Source organism: Prosopis cineraria, unplaced genomic scaffold, assembly GCF_029017545.1.
Source record: "Prosopis cineraria cultivar Desert tree isolate PC_DT_omini unplaced genomic scaffold, ASM2901754v1 PC13, whole genome shotgun sequence".
Classification (NCBI taxonomy): Eukaryota; Viridiplantae; Streptophyta; class Magnoliopsida; order Fabales; family Fabaceae; genus Prosopis; species Prosopis cineraria.
The window spans coordinates 32,120,450-32,137,028 of NW_026555344.1; the positions used below are offsets into that span (position 1 = coordinate 32,120,450).

General features: G+C 30.4%; 2 protein-coding genes across 2 annotated transcripts; both read right to left on the minus strand.

The window, feature by feature from the left end:
* Positions 1–7,479: 7,479 nt before the first annotated feature.
* LOC129290017 (putative UPF0481 protein At3g02645) lies at positions 7,480–8,061 on the minus strand. Its single transcript, XM_054926742.1, has one exon. It carries the CDS (start codon positions 8,059–8,061, stop codon positions 7,480–7,482), a length of 582 nt encoding a protein of 193 aa, XP_054782717.1.
* A 21-nt stretch (positions 8,062–8,082) lies between these two features.
* LOC129290018 (UPF0481 protein At3g47200-like) lies at positions 8,083–8,847 on the minus strand. The gene has a single exon (XM_054926743.1). The coding sequence runs from the start codon at positions 8,845–8,847 to the stop codon at positions 8,083–8,085; it is 765 nt and encodes a 254-aa protein (XP_054782718.1).
* Between the last annotated feature and the right edge of the window lie 7,732 nt (positions 8,848–16,579).

The window sequence follows — 16,579 nt, forward strand, 5'->3', positions numbered from 1 at the left end:
ACCATAAACTCTCAAATGTGGAAGAAATTGGGAGATTAATAAGTGAGATACTTACCTTGGGTGTTTATAAACTTTAAAATACTCCCAAAGTCGTCCTCAAGTAAACCTTAGTAGAGCATTGGCACGTCTCTTTTTTCTCCTCTTTTCTTTCTCTCTATTTCTATCTTATTTCGCGTCTGATAAACTGTAGAAATGGCCATGTGCCATGGAGGATGCATAATGCACCACGGTGCATGGCACAGAGAGGTCCTCCTTTTGCTCAGAAACGTATGTGCATCGCGGCGAACGATCTACACGTTGTGGCGTGTGGCACTGTAACTTCAACTCTTCCTTTTCTTCTCCTTTTGATGTCTGGGTGGCCCACCTCAATATCGGACCCACAACTAGGGCTAAAATAGCATCAAATATAATTATTAAACCTTTCTAGCCACATACCACTTCAACTTACTTAATTACCCTAATTAGGTTTAATTAATCGAGAAATTAAAACTTGAAATGTTACAATCAACGATGCTGCCTAACAATACGTGCAACGAGATAGATAAAAAGTGTAGGAAATTCATATGGGGAAGCACAAACACCCAAAGGAAGATGCATTTAGTTGTGTGGGGAGATATGTATCAGCAAAAAGAAGAAGGAGGACTGAGACTTAAGAAGGCTCATAGAAAAAACAAGGCATTCATGATGAAGTTAGGCTAAGGTTTGATTAAAAGAAGAGACACACTTTAGGTCAAGATTTTGAGAGAAAAGTATAACTGTGGCGAAGACTTGATCCTTAAAGTTGAGTTTTGAAGACATACATCTAGTGCTTGGAAAGGAATATGCAATGCTTGGGCTGACAGTAATAATAGTATTGCATGGCATTTGGGACGTGGAAACCGCATCAGATTTTAGAGAGATCGGTGGTTGGCTCACCATAAACCTTTGATTAATTATACTACTAATCTAGTATATGACGAAGTATGTGCAGAAATGGTGGATCAGTATATTATAGCATTGGGTAGCTGGAATAAGAACAAATTTAAAGAGCTCTTGCCATCAACCATAGTGAGGGGAATCCTTCACACGAGTAATACAATAAATAAAGATGGGATAAGGTGAAGATGGACTAATAGTGGTGAGTTCACAACTAAGTCTACTCACCAAGGATTGTGTCCTCATAATAACATGTCTTAGAGAAGCCTATAGAGGAAGATATGGAAAGCTCTTATACCCTAGAGAAATTAAACCTTTATTAGTTATGTTGCTGAGGTAGGATTATGACTAATGTGTTTCATGCCACCAGAGGGTTACAAACAAACACCAGCTATTCCTTGTGCACAGATCAGTCAGAAGATATTATGCATGCACTATGTGAATGCCTATTAGCAATAGGCTGTTGGGAGAAATTAGTTCTAACAGAATGGAGCACCAAATTCTCTTCTGTTGAGAATTATGTTGACTAGATTGACTGGAATATGGCTAAGAGGTTCTTCGTTAATGGTTATAGATGGGACATGCAGTTTGCTATTCTATGTAGACAAATCTGCATTAACAGAAATATTAAAGTTTTTCAACAAAAAGCCATTGGTGTCCGAGCCATAGTTGCTCAAGCACAGGCGATAATTAGACGGGCAAATTTGAGATTATTAACGAATAGTATGGATAAGGATCAAAGTTTATGGTATGCCTTTGATATAAGAACTATATATAAAGTTCAATATTGATGTTGCTTGCATGACTGACAGTGGTATCGTTAGATGTGGCGGTATAACTAGAGACCACACGGGGAAAACCTTAGGTGGATTTATGTATCACATTGGATGGGGTTCCAATTTGAGTACGGAGCTTTAGGGGGTAGTTTAGGCTCTTAAAAGAGCTTGGGACATGTCATGGTTTAATGTGGAAATCAAGACCGATTGTAGAGAGACCTTGTTTGTTTTGCAACAAGATGAGGCAAGCAGTCATCCGAATAGAGCTTTGATTAATGAAATTCAGAACATCAAGAGTAGAGACTGGATTGTAAAACTTACACGGTGTAGTAGAGAGGCTAATATGGTTGCAGATAAATTAGCCAAGGAAGCTTTGTGTTAGATGTCTAATGTGGTTTTGTTCTCGAGTCCTCTGAATTGTATTTTTGATGCTCTGAAGTTTGATATTAGGGTCTAATACCCTTGTACTACTCTTTAATAAAAAAAAGGAATTATGAAACAATTGTGTGTGTGTGTGTGTGTGAGAGAGAGAGAGAGAGAGAGAGAGAGAGAGATAAGGAGAATATTCATATGAGGTAACCATGAAATTAGAGAAGCTTTTAAGACATGAATTTTGGTATTTTTAAATATTTACTATTGTAGTTGAATGGGGTTGTCTTAATTAATTTAAATGTTCATATGTATATAAATATATTCATATAGGGTATTTAGAGAAAGAGAATCTTGATAAAAGTGATAAGTAGTAAGCTATAGAAGTTGGGAAGACTATAAGTGAATAATGTTCAAAATAATTTATTAGCAAATTTTATTTTTATCAAAATATTATTTTCAACAATTTACAATTTATATATATGAATATATATATATATATATATATCCCTCTCTTTAGCATTGATTATTGTTGTAGATTAAATAATTCTATCTCTTGAAGTCATGTTATAAGCTTACAAAATTGATGAAAATATTTTTACAAGTTCTATTCATTTCTTATTTGATAAAGAAAATCATAGTAATTGGTGAAAGAGTTTATGATATATTAGTTATGAAATTTCATATTTAAAAGAATGATTATTTTAAGATAATTCATGCGAGTCTTGTATTGAGAATGAAATTTTATTTCGGCTGTGACTATTCTTCCTGTATGTCTGAAAAGGGATTTTCAAAGGACTTTAAGCAAAACATTGTTGCTAATAATAGTTTTATTAGCCCTTGATACGCCTTGATTAATGACTAGCTAATTTGATTTTTGTGAGCTTTGTTTTCACTTCTGTTATTCATGAGTTTTGTACCTACGTTTGTTTCGTGGTTTCAACCACATTTGGTTAGTTACTCTCATGGATTTTGTATCCATATCTGTTTCATGACTTCAACCACATCTGGTTAGTTAACCTCATGGACTGTGTGTCCGCGTCTATTTCGTGGCTTCAGTCATGTTTAGTTAATTACTCAATGGATTGTGTGTCCATGTCTGTTATCTGTTCTATAAAGTCCTCCTAAACAAAATTAATTTTATTGGACTTGTGAAAAATAAACTTCATTATTTTTAATTAGTAAATACTTCTATTCCTATTTAATTTACTTGATTTCTTAAAGCCAGGTGATAAATTATTTATTTATTTAAAAGTTTAATGGTTCAGCATTTGTGAAGTTGTCATGAGATTTAAATTCTCCACTTTAGTGGCTCTTTTTTAATTTGCTTATAATTATCTAAAAATATTCATCTATTTCCTTTTGACTTTATTATTGGAACGTTATTCACTAGAAATAATTTTAGTTTCAAATAGTATAATTGACGTTGAACTACCTACTAAACATTGAAGAGTCTATTATTGACTAAAAGTGAAAGAGCTAATGATTAAGCTTTTTTTATGTAAATTTTTAATTATTAAATTTTATTTTGTTTACTTATTTTTAGGTGATCCACATAGTCTATAGTTAGATCCTTTATTTTGTTATATATTTTTTCTGCTGATTGAAAGAAGCTTTGCTCTTGATTAATTTGATATTTTGATTGAAACATTGTATTATAAAAAATTTGGAAGGTTCTATTTATGGGGAAAGTTTTGCTGAAATTTTTACAAAAATATTGAAACTTTTATTATAGGTGAGCATTATTAAAGGCAAACATTATTAAAGGCTTTGAAAATTTCAATATAAATCTAATTATGTTTTAAAAAAATATTAAATATTAAATTAAAGTGTCCGTAACCATGATTTAAGGGACGCATGTTTGTGCATATATCCTATGACAGTCATGTGTAATTTTTGAGACGTGACACATTCAGACTGGTTAAATAAGTCCTAATAAATCCCAGCCAATTCTAAAACCGAATGGGTTTAGTCTTGAATACCTGAATTCTATTTATTATTAATAAAATAAAATTAAAATTAGATAAAATAAAAATTGACTAAAAAAGAAAATAAAAAATAAAAAATATTTATAATTCAGGCATCTTTGCACCTAACTATAAAGTTTATGAATATTTTTATACTTTATGTTTGTTTCTTTTTTAAAAAAAGTCAACATTAAGAGACATTTGTCAAAGATAATGGTTTGGACACTTTTTACACTCATTTCATAAAGGTTAGTGGGACTTTTATATCCTTCTTCACTCAATAATATAGGTGTCCTTGTAGAAAAGGTTTATAAATATTTTTACTCTTTAACTCTTAAAATAAAATGATTATACATAAAACCCAAGGAAGCTAACTACAATTCCTTGGATCAACATGCACACAGATCACAGGAAAATCAAAGGGACACAGATAACAACCATAAAAAAAGATGGCTCAATATACAACTTCATCTTATTTGTAATTTGACTCATGACAACAACCTATAATTTTTGAAAATTTAAATTTAATTTGTATTTTTGATTTTTTAATTTTTAAATATTATTATAGTATGTTAACATTTTTTTTTTTTGAAATATATGTTGTTTAGAATTAGATATCAACTTTTTATTTTGATTTAGGGGAAATGAATTTATGGCATGAGATTACAAGCCACATCAAACTTACCATTTTTCATTTATCAGAGCTTTCATATCTCTTGGTCACAAGATTTAAATAATAAACACACACACACACATATATATATAATTATTTTCATGTGTCCTTGTTTAAAAAATGAATGTATTAAAGTAATTATTCTTCTCTCCTCCCCTCCATTCATTTTAAATTGAGGGGATTAATATTTTTATGCATCACCGGAAGGATAATTTATATGATTATATAAAGGGCCTTGCGAAGAACTGCACCAAAGAAAAACGACAAAGCATAAATACAAAGGAAGGGAGCAATAAGGGCTTCAAACTGTTGGAATCACGAATTTGCAACAGCTTCATTTTGCAACTCAACTTCTTGATAGCCATATCTTTTTTTTTTTTTTTTTGAGTGAAAAAAGAAAATCATCAATGATCAAATTATCTCCATCAATTTAGATAACCACCTGAACGTTCCTCCACCCCCCCCCCCCAAAAAAAAAACCCCACTTGAACAGTACATGAACAATAGGATTTCCTACCCCAAAGCGCCCTCCGGCTTCTTTCCTCTGTCAGTAACTTAGCACAAGACTTGCACAGTGAATTACCGAAATTGCCCTTCATTTTGCTCATTTATGCAAGTTATGTTGGGCTGCTTCCAATTATTTTGCCTCCTAACATTGTTTCCCTTCCGCAACATATTTGTGAACGAGGACAGTAGGAATTTTGAAAAAAATAAAAATCAAGAACCTTTACATAAAATTTATATCTCAAAAATTAGTTATTGTTAAATTTAAATGAATACTTGTCAATTTGGATTAATCTTTTATCAACAAATACATATTTCAGTTTTAATAATAACTCATTTTAAATTAATAATAGTTCATTTGGACTTATTTTTCATTTAAATTTTAGCAAGATATTTAATTGATATAAATTTTATATAAATATCCTTAATTACTATTTTATCTAAATTTTTCGAGCCATAATTCAAGGGGGGTTGGAACTTCTCTTGGTCCCCCTTGCTGGTGACTATCATAATAAAAATCATGGCCATTCACTCTTTTTCATTTAATCCAATGGCTGTTGCTTTCTTTCACAGATACAGAGTTGGAAAAAAAAAAAAAAAGGAGCAGAGACAAAATTTTTGCTTAAATAATTTACACCTCATAATAAATTAAACAATAATACTCTTCATGTTGTTATTGTAAGACACTTGTTAAAAAGATTTTTTTGGTCTTTATATTAAGATACATGAAGGGTTATTTATTATCATTTTTTAGTTTTATCTCTATTATAAATATAAGTTTATTTCTATGATTCATCATATACTGTGTATCTTTCCCTTTCTATTTTGAATGGGGTTAAAATTGAAAAAATAAATTTCATCCCATAGAAGTAAACTAAATATAGAAAAGTCTAATTTAAGCAAAAAAATTTCATTGCATTGCTAAAATTTCAGCCCAAGGTCAATTGGCCTGAAAATTTTAGGTATGAGCAAAAAAATTCAAACAAGCCCAAGTAGACTGAAAATATTTATGGCCAAGATCAATTGAGTTTGAATTTGGTCTAAATACTCAGATAACACTTTATTTTTTCTAGAAAGTATATATAATATATTAAATATTCATTAATCATTTAAGTTTTAGTTCATTTTATATAGATAGACCACACATTTGAATACAATATTGTAGATATTTTTTAAAAAATAAAAAATAATATTATTATATTTTTTATCTATACAGTACTTGGAAATTTAAGAATAATTTTTTATTATTTCTAACAACTTGATGAATTAAAGTTTAAATTCTTATTAAGAGATGAAGTTGCATTTTATATTTGATTGTGTCTCAAATAAAATTGAGTCCAATATGAAAATGCCTATGAATAATAAAAACATATAAGATTATTTTAAAAATAAGAGAATATTAATCACTTGATGCCAAACTCATTCAAAACTTAGTAATTAATTGAGTTAAAGTTCATGGACATAATTTTAAATTAAATATTTAAAATTATAATTGTTTTTTTAAAAATAATTAATATTTCATTAGAGTGAAAATCATGTGTCGAATCCCTGACCTTTTCGAGATCGGTTGCTGTGAAAGGAAGCAACATATTGGAGCAATTTTGGCCCGAAAAAATAAAACAGATTGGGGCAATAGCCAATAGATTAATTGAAAAGAATGAATGGTGATGATTTTCGTTAGGATAGCCAACAGCAGAGAAGAACCAGGAGAGGTTTCGATTCCATACTTCAAGTAGGGCTGGTTCAAATTTTGCCTCCCCTGTTTTCCATTCCTTCCCCCCCCCCCCCCAACTACTTCTTCTCCACGTTGCCTCTGTTAGCATCCTCTGCCATCTAATTTAAGTCCTTGGCTGCGATTTTTTCTGTTTGTTTGCTAGGTTATTTGTCCCTCATCCAGATGGCAGCTTTCCTTTTGCTTCTATTTCTGAGGAATTATAAATCTTTTAATCATATAAAACTATGAGAACGATTTCTCTTTTCACTTCAACTTGATCTTACTAGCTCACTTAAATTGCTTTTGAAATTTAGCTGAAGAGGAATTCAATCATGTGAAAAAGATTAGCCGCGCAGATAATTAATTCCTTAATCTAATAGTCCACAACACAAGTGATCCATCGATCAAAATTGATGCTATAAACAAAGGAGAAAGAAATTACTTAAGAAATTAAAGGTGGCATACATGCTTCCATTAATGATCCATCAAATATATGGAGCTAATTATCAAAGAAAGCAGTAACGAAGATTGAAAGGTATACATAAGAGCAGTTATTTTGAGCTACTTCTTAAATAAGGTGATGATAGAACATACTGTCTGGATCAAAATGAGTGAAAGTAGCAGAATTCCACCAAACAAAGATATTATTTCCCAAGGAGTGCTCCAGTAATCGTGCACGAAGGTTGCCTTGTACTTGTGGTAACGGTTATTATAAAATTCACCCAGCTCTACATATACATCACGATAATTAGCATTATTGGCTCCTGTCAAAGTATTTTGGGCAAGTTCGATGATCATGGTAGCCACCACATCCTTATTTTCCCCCAAAATGTTGCCCATGATTCCCTTTTCAGCAAGAATTTCGACATCCTTTCCAGTTTTGATAAGATTATACAAGAGTGTTGTGTGGTTAGTAACATAACACTTCATAAAAGAGTGATGACACTGGTCAAATGCAACCAAATTTCTGAGCATAATCTCTGTCAACCCATTAATAGCAATGACTGGTATTTTGAAGACTCCCTTAGAACATTCCAGCTCAAATATGCCTTTGCCTTGATGAACTTCAAATTTGAGTCCTGCCTCATGTAGTTGACTTACAGTACATGAACACTTCACTCTATGATTTGGGTCATTTACCATCTCTGGAGGATTACTTGGCACTTAAAAGGCCCTTAACATATCACAGAGGTGTTCCACTTGCAACCTATCACCATTAGGTAGTGTCAAGTGATGATCATTAAAATAGTTATGGCTGAACTTCTCAAACATTTTGCTGTTTGGAGGATATATACATGTCAGGAAAGTATACTGGAAATTTTTGTAGGCAAGCTCAAGAAATGAGTTTCCATTTAAGCGGCTGGGAAAAGCCAGGTTGAATAGGCCTTGAAGAACAAAGAATGGTATCTGATTTTCAAGTAAAATCAAGTCTCGCATTATGTCAGATCTTGGCCATCGTTCCATCAGCAAATTAGTGTCTTCATTTGATTCCCCTGTAGCTGATAGAAAGACTGAAACAAACAACTCAATAATGAAACAACCATCAGTTAGAATCATGCTAACAAATTCAAAACTCGCCATTGGTATTGACCAGTAATAACAATGTCGAATCTTATCTTCCCATTCTGTCACGGCTTCAGCATAAACATCTAATGAATTCTGTGGAGGAGTCCTCTCCAGGAATTTGTTGTAGTAAGAAAACTTGAGATCTTGCATCGGCTTCAGTGTTTGGTTTTGATGGTGAAAGGGACCAATGGAAACCAGGGAAGGAGTGCAGGCTTCTTCATTCATTTTGCGAAGTAACGGTGGCACTCTATAGATACAAGGGTCCATTATTATTACTGACGTGGCTTCCGAAGATTTTAACGAGGATATTTGTTGATCATCTTCTGTGTCCACTAATACTGCAGTAACTTCTTCTGTCGCCATTCTTTTAATCTGCAAGAGCTTGGCACAAATAATATAATATATAAAACGGTGCTTTTATTGATGGAAAATGTCGTCTTTTAATTTGTGCTCCTAACAAACGGAGGACAATAACAATATATGGATGAAAAAGACATGGTAAAAGAAAGATATAATCAACCTAATGGTGCTTTCATTGAATTTCAGGAAATTAGATAAAAATGCATATCATAGAACCAGAGGCAGTTAATCACCAATTATCCATGCCTGCTCTAATTAATAAACTCACAAAATCTTGAAGACAATATATATAATAGTGAGTTCATCAAAAGCTATGAGAATAGGGAAAGCGAAATATATAGCAGATTTGTTTACTGAGAAACTTACGCACATTTGAGTTTCCAACGCCTCTCACTCTCATGCTCTTACATACAGAAATTATTTAGTACACACTACATGATAGAGAAATGCAAATAGGAAAGAGACATAAAAACTAACATGATGATGGTTTTGATTATTGAACTTGAGGAAATGAAAGAGAGGAGCAGATAAACAGGAGAAATCTATAACGACTCAACCTGTAAAACTTGTGGATGAAGTGCTTCACGCCTGATGCTATGCATTGTATAAATAGGAGTCAAGTCAACCTCAAGTCTTCGTTAGTTTCTTTTCTTTTTTCATTTATTGTTGGGATCGAAGGAGATCAGACCAGCCTATGCGGAAACTGCAAGTATGTGCTGTAAATCGTAAAGATATTTTTTTAGTGATGATTTGAACTTTTGTCGCTAAAATTTCAAATAAGAACAAAAAAGAAAAGAAAAAAAAATTTGCCATTTGTTTATTGAAAAAGAATAGAATAAAAAAATAAGAAGAAAAGTTAATTAAATTATCTAATTTCTTATAATAAATATAATAAAACTCAATACCATATACTTCAAATATAAGAATCAACACACCCACTGCAAAATCTTAGGAATGATGACTTCTAATTGTATGAACTAAATTATTTATCCTCTCATGAATATGATTGACTTATTTATTCTCTACATATAGCGATCACTTTATTTTTATCTTTATTCTATTGTTAAAAATAATTTTATTGACAATGAAATTCACCTAACGTTATTTATTTTCTTTCTTTTCTAAAAACTACTCCCTCCGTTTAAAAATATAATGCATTTTTAACCGAATCTCATCTCTCAATAAAGTAGTTACCTACTTTTCAGCTAACCCTATTTTTTTATATTTATTCTATTAAACATTCTACAATAAATATAAAGTTATTATCAATAGAGGCACTTTAAAAAAAAAGTAATAATTATTCGAAAGATTAAAAATATCTTACATTTTTTAACATCTAACTCTTTAAAAAATATTTTATATTTTTTAACAAAAAAAGTATAAGTTACAATTGAATCCTCAAAATCATTTTGAGTAAATTTTCTTTATTCAAATGATCCGATTATCGTGAAATAATTTCATCATAACATTACTCAAATCCTAAAAATAAATATCGTGATGTTACAGCTGGCAATAGAAATGATTTAATATGTGAGCGTATATCTCAATTAACTTCTATATATTTTTTGTTTTTCAGATTTCTAACTTTAATATATTTGTTTTTTTTACTAGGATTATGATGTTTTATCACACCAAAGAGAATATTAGTGCGTCAATGTTAAGTCATTATCAATCATCATTCATTATATTCGTCATCATCATCAATATATTTTACATGACAAAATACCTCAAGCCATATCAAAGAAAATAGCTCAAGGTGGCTCCTCTCTCAGTATATTGTTTACAGAGCTGTTTTAATTGTTCATCAAGCCACAGCTTGAAAAAGATTGAGGGCTGAGCATTGGGTTGCGTGAGCTACACAAAATAATCCTACTTCTTTTCTCTTTTAAAATTCAAAACTCCCTCATTTTTTTAAAAAAGTTGCTACAAACTTGGATCTTGACCTAGAGTCGGGAAAACAAATTGAGCCAGTAGGCTAGCCGGTTTAACCTACAAAATTTGATAGGTTAAGTTAAATGTTTAAAATGAACTGGACTAGCCCAACCCGCAAAACTAATGGGCTAAAACGGGCTAGTCTATGTGCTAGCATATTTTTTAAAAGTAATTTTTTATTTTTAATCACATTACATTTTTTTATAAATCTATGATAATAAAAATATTTTTTAAATATATAATTTATGACTCTCAAATATGTTCTTTACATTTGAAATATAGTGTAAATTTTTTTTGCAATTTGTAAATAAATTTTTTGTTACAGTTTGTAAATTGATGATTTATTAGTTTTTATACAAATATTTTGAATATATATTATTTATTAATCTCATAAGATCTATTGATTGAAATCATAAATATAAATTCATTGAGAAAATAATATGAGTTTATATTCAAATTTTCTTTCTCAGTAAAAAAGATAACATACCTAGGTGAGAAGATAATTAATAGTAAAATCTAATAAAATGAATTTTCTTTAAAATGTGAAACAAATATATATATTTATATTATATAAATTTTAAATTGTTAAAAAAATTTTGATAAATTTTTAGGATCAGCCTATAGGTTAGCTAGCCTGCTAGAAAATGAGTTGGGTTAGATTTTTCAGCTCATTTTATCTAGCGATTTGGCCCAACCCAACATGTAAAAATACCAATTCACACAGGTTGGCCCATAACCTGTTTACCCAATTAGTGAGTATACATTGAGATTCTTCTAAATCGTCCTCAACTTTTTCAAACGCGCTTGAAAATAATAATAATGATGATAATGATAATTAAGGAAAACATAGCCTTTGGTCACTGTATTTTATTCATGTTTTACTTTTCATCTCTATACTTTTTTTTAGTGTTTTAGATTTTTATACTTTTATTTTTTATTATTTTCAGTCCCTATATGAACAAAGTATAGGGGACCTTGAAGGAACCAAAAATAATGAAAAATAAAAGTATGAGAACCTAAACACCAAAAAAAAGTATAAGGATCAAAAACGAAATGCGAGGAAAGTACATGAATCAAAAGCTATATTTTTCCTATTACTATCAATGATACATCCAATCATTACCTATTAGCCATGTGAGATTTTGTAGGCATTTAATAAGATTTTGTAACAATGATGATCAATCTTGTATATTTAAATTAACTCTCTTTTTTAATAATTTAAATCAATAAAATGTCTAAGTCTCGTGATTTTAAAAATCTTCATAAAACTTAAATTAATTATATTATCACATAAGATAATAAGTTCTCGTAGATGTCATGATTATTAATTTATATGTAATAAATAAATAGATGGATTTTATAAATAATAATATAATAAAAATTTTTAAAATAATAATAGTAAATAAATTACAATATATATATATATATATATATTATATGGACACGTTTAGATAAGTAGATCCTTTTGTTCGGTGAGATTTTTTAGCGTTATAGATATTTTGAATAATCATATTATCGTGTGAGTTAATAAAGTTTCATACGTAAAATGATTTAGATTCTTTATGAAAGAAATACATAAAAAGTTAAAAGATTATATCGTGTGAGTCCAAATATCTCCACTGGTTGATCTAATTAATCAAATTGTTGTGTGAAACAATAAGTTTCTACAGGCATATCAATATCATAAAAAAACTTAAATTAATTACATTATCATGTAAGATAATAAGTTCTCGTAAATGTTATGATTATTAATTTATATGTAATAAATAAATAGATGGATTTTATAAATAATAATATAATAAAATTTTTAAAAATAATAATAGTAAATAAATAAAATAAATTACAAATATATATATATATATATATATATTATATGGACACGTTTAGATAAGTAGACATCCTTTTGTTCAGTGAGATTTTTGAGCATTATAGACATTTTGAATAATCATATTATTATGTGAGTTAATAAAGTTTCATACGTAAAATGATTTAAATTCTTTTATGAAAGAAATACAAAAAAAGTTAAAAGATTATATCGTTTGAATCCAAATATCTCCACTGGTTGATCTAATTAACAAATTGTTGTGTGAAACAATAAGTTTCTACAGGCATATCAATATCATAAAAAAATATGTCTACAAAAAGTAATAATATAAAAAAATATTATTTGATTCTTTTGTCATTGAGATTTTTAAATCTCCACAAACATAATAATTATATTATCATGTAAGTCAATAAGATTTTGTAAGTATAATAGTTAAGTTTGCAAAAAATGCCTAAAAAAAAGAGATTTTAATGTATTTTTATAATAAAATATATTTTTCTTTTTCTTTTTCTATTTCAAAATTTCAAAAATTGAGAATATAATTAAGATTAAATTACTTTTTGCACGTTGAAACATACATATCCAAATTTCATAAAATCATTTTATTTGTAAAATAGTAGGTTATTTTTAATTAATTTCTCTCCAAAAATAATAAAATACTAACAAACAAAATTATAATCTCAAATTACATAGGCTTTGATCTCTACAGTAGAGTATGTGAACCCTATGCTCTCATTTTACATCAAGCTCATCTTGTAAATAAATAACATTTTTCTTTCTTATTTAAATTTAAATTTATTTTCCTCTAGATATATTTTAATTTAGCAGGTAAATAATAAAAAAATTTAAAATAATTTAAAAAATCCACACTAATTATACAATTAAATAAGGTAACCGTTTTAAAGAATGAGTATTGTGGGGTGTGTAAAACTTTTTCTACTCACAATTGACTCTTGAAGATATCTCCACATGTGATATTGTTAATTTTGTTTTCCCACAAAGTAAACAAATGGCTTTAATTTCTGGAAACATGCATTATAATTTTACAAGTCAATATTTGAAAATTTTGTACTGGTGAATTAGTTACTTGAAATATTTTGCTAAATATTACTTTTCATGTTTTCTTAGTATTTCTCAACTGTTTGAAATAATTATGATAGACAAATACGTTTCGGGTAAAGAAAGAATTCTATTGTATGTCACCAAGAAACTATGGCAGAATGACATTAAAAGAGACCTAAAAATTTTTCCAAGAAACAACTAAAGTGTCTTGCATTCTAAAAAGGATAGTTAAAATAGGAGATTAAGAAACGACAGATTAATTACCCATCCTTTTCTGGCATTTGGGGATCCATGAAACAATCATCAAAACTATGCAGTGACTAATGTAATATCCTACATTTTCAATTTTTAAGTAATGATCATTAACTACAATTACTTTTAAGAATTAGTAATAATTAATGAGTTATGAAGGTTTAAAGGATGAGAATACAGGAATAAGTATTTAAATTGAAAGAAATTAAAAATATGCCAAAAGTCTTTTAGTGACAACTAGTACACTCCCCTGTGCAATACATAGGGTATAGTTGAGCTTTGTTTTTTTTTTTTTTAGTAATCCATCCGGTTCACCGAAGCTTTGCCTCGACTACATTCGGATCCAACCTGCGTCGCACACCTGACATGATAGGTGAGTCTCCCGGCGGGAATTTTCTACATACACAAGGACTCAAACTCGAAACCTTACTTAAGCAAAACCGAGCCGCTTATCACTCGGACCAACTCCCATTGGTTGAGCTTTGTTATTTTAAAGAATGATAGATAGAATAATGATCTAGAACCTATAACTTATAAACTTAATTGAACCTATAAATTATAAAATTAATTAAATACAAGAAATTGACCTTTTTTTCATAATGAAAAACAATACCATGATAATAAAATAAATTTTCAATATCACATACATGGATAGTTGTGCCAGAATAACTATCCAAACATTCTTATCACACTTGTATACAATATTTATTATGACTCAAACATAGATGCAGTAAATTTAAAAGTGTTGCCAAACACCACTCGAGAGCATATGTAATGGCCCAGACAATAGTTTTTTTAGATACTTTTCTCCCGTGATCAACGCACTGTCTATGCATATCACAAGGACAAAAGGCCTAGTTAGTTTCATATACTGAATCATCAATCAAATTTAAAAATAATATTCAACCAGGTACCTTTTAACCTGTACTATACTTTGCGCTTGAGATGCATCGGTTGTCCTCTACGTTCTAGATTATCCATCAAATCATGTCCAATGGACATCACCTTATGAAGTTTTTAATGGTATAATGGGGCTTGAAGTGTGTCAAGCTTCCCGATGGGTTTTCTTTCCTGCCACCCTGCAAGGCTATGCCGAGTGGTAACATTCAATTGGCAGAGGTTGCTCTCATGCGAAAAGATTACTAATGTCCTCTGTGATATTTCAACTTGATTTCCTTGCATACAAATTTAAAAATTCAATATTTTGCAATAAAGCATTCTTTTTGGCATCTTCTAACTATTTTTTGGCAGACAACTTTAAATTGTTCTTTTTTTTTTTTTTTTGCGATAAAGATGGTTCTGTCCTGTGTGATATTTCAGCTTGATTTCCTTTTAAACACTTCTACAATTTTTCTTAGGAGGGATGCTGGTAGTTAAAAAAAAGGAGAAAAGAGAATGGATGCTTAAACACCCTCCAAATCTGTAGGTTTATGAATCGTACTGTTCACTTTCAAGCCGTGTTTCCATACTTGGACTGGTTCAATTCAATAGAGGTTATAAAACGCCATGTATATTACAATATTGAAGAGGTCCTTCAATTTAATAATTCCTTTTGTTCTCTCACATCTTGATGAGATCATTAGAATTTTCAATTTTGTTCTCTGGGATTAAGATGCAAATCATATCTTCTCTGGTAGTTACACTTGTTGGATGTGGTACCAGTAATATTGAGCTCATAATTTTGCCATGAAACTCGTGGCAAGGATAAGAAGAGTTCCTGTGCTAAGTTTCCTAGAGTGTAATACATCTTAGCAGTTCCAGCGACCAGAAACACATATTCTACCACCAATTCATAGATTAACTCTTAAAGATCCTAAGCTTCATTACAATCAGATAAAAATCCTTTCTCAGTATCATGAGATAAGCAATATCTTGACATCAGGTATGATCTACAGCTTTCACCTCAGATTATGTTCAAATTTACAGCTTATCCTGAATTGGACTGAGTGCTAAGATAGATAGCCTGGTTGACAGCCCTGCAGTCGTTCCTAATCTCTTGCCCACCCTTGATGCTACTCATTTTGATCGTCGAATTGGAAAAAGCTTTGAAGAAGGCCTCTTATGAGGTAGCAAACTTAGACACCAAGTCTTGGTCTTTGTGGTATCAAGCAGAGCTTGGTCAAAAGAAAATAAGCCCTTCCCTTGGAGGATTGCCTTGAAATGTGTTATCAAAGTAGTTGAAGAATAGTCTCTGGTAGTGCCAGCATTCTTTGCTCAATTTTTCAGTGTACAAATTGACTTCAATTTTGCAACAAAGGATGGATTTAATGAAGGATCCACACTGTGCGTAGCACTGAAATTGTGAATTCTGTTCTGGAAGATGAGCAATGCGAGAAACCTAAAGTATGTCCTCCTACATTGCGTCAAAAGATATATTGGAATAGGATATGCTTAGATGAAAGTATTGGCAATTTGGATCTTTAGAGTTGCTTACCCAACAATGCGACCAAATCTTCTATTGACAGACCTCTCTGAGAGAAGCTCTGCTGCAACTGTGATATGTTGAAGGTTGGTGCTGATAATTGTCTGGTTTCACTGGCCATATATGTTCAACCATTCTTTCTTCCTTTAGGCACATCCCAACCTGGACCACCAGACGGTAAAAGTTACAATAAGATATGCATCAGAGTCCATAGCTGCAAGATCACAGAAACTAACCAAACA

Bases quoted from the DNA above. Each gene is read 5' to 3' on its own strand.
- LOC129290018 (XM_054926743.1), bottom strand. From the start codon at position 8,847: ATGGCGACAGAAGAAGTTACTGCAGTATTAGTGGACACAGAAGATGAT.
- LOC129290017 (XM_054926742.1), bottom strand. From the start codon at position 8,061: ATGGTAAATGACCCAAATCATAGAGTGAAGTGTTCATGTACTGTAAGT.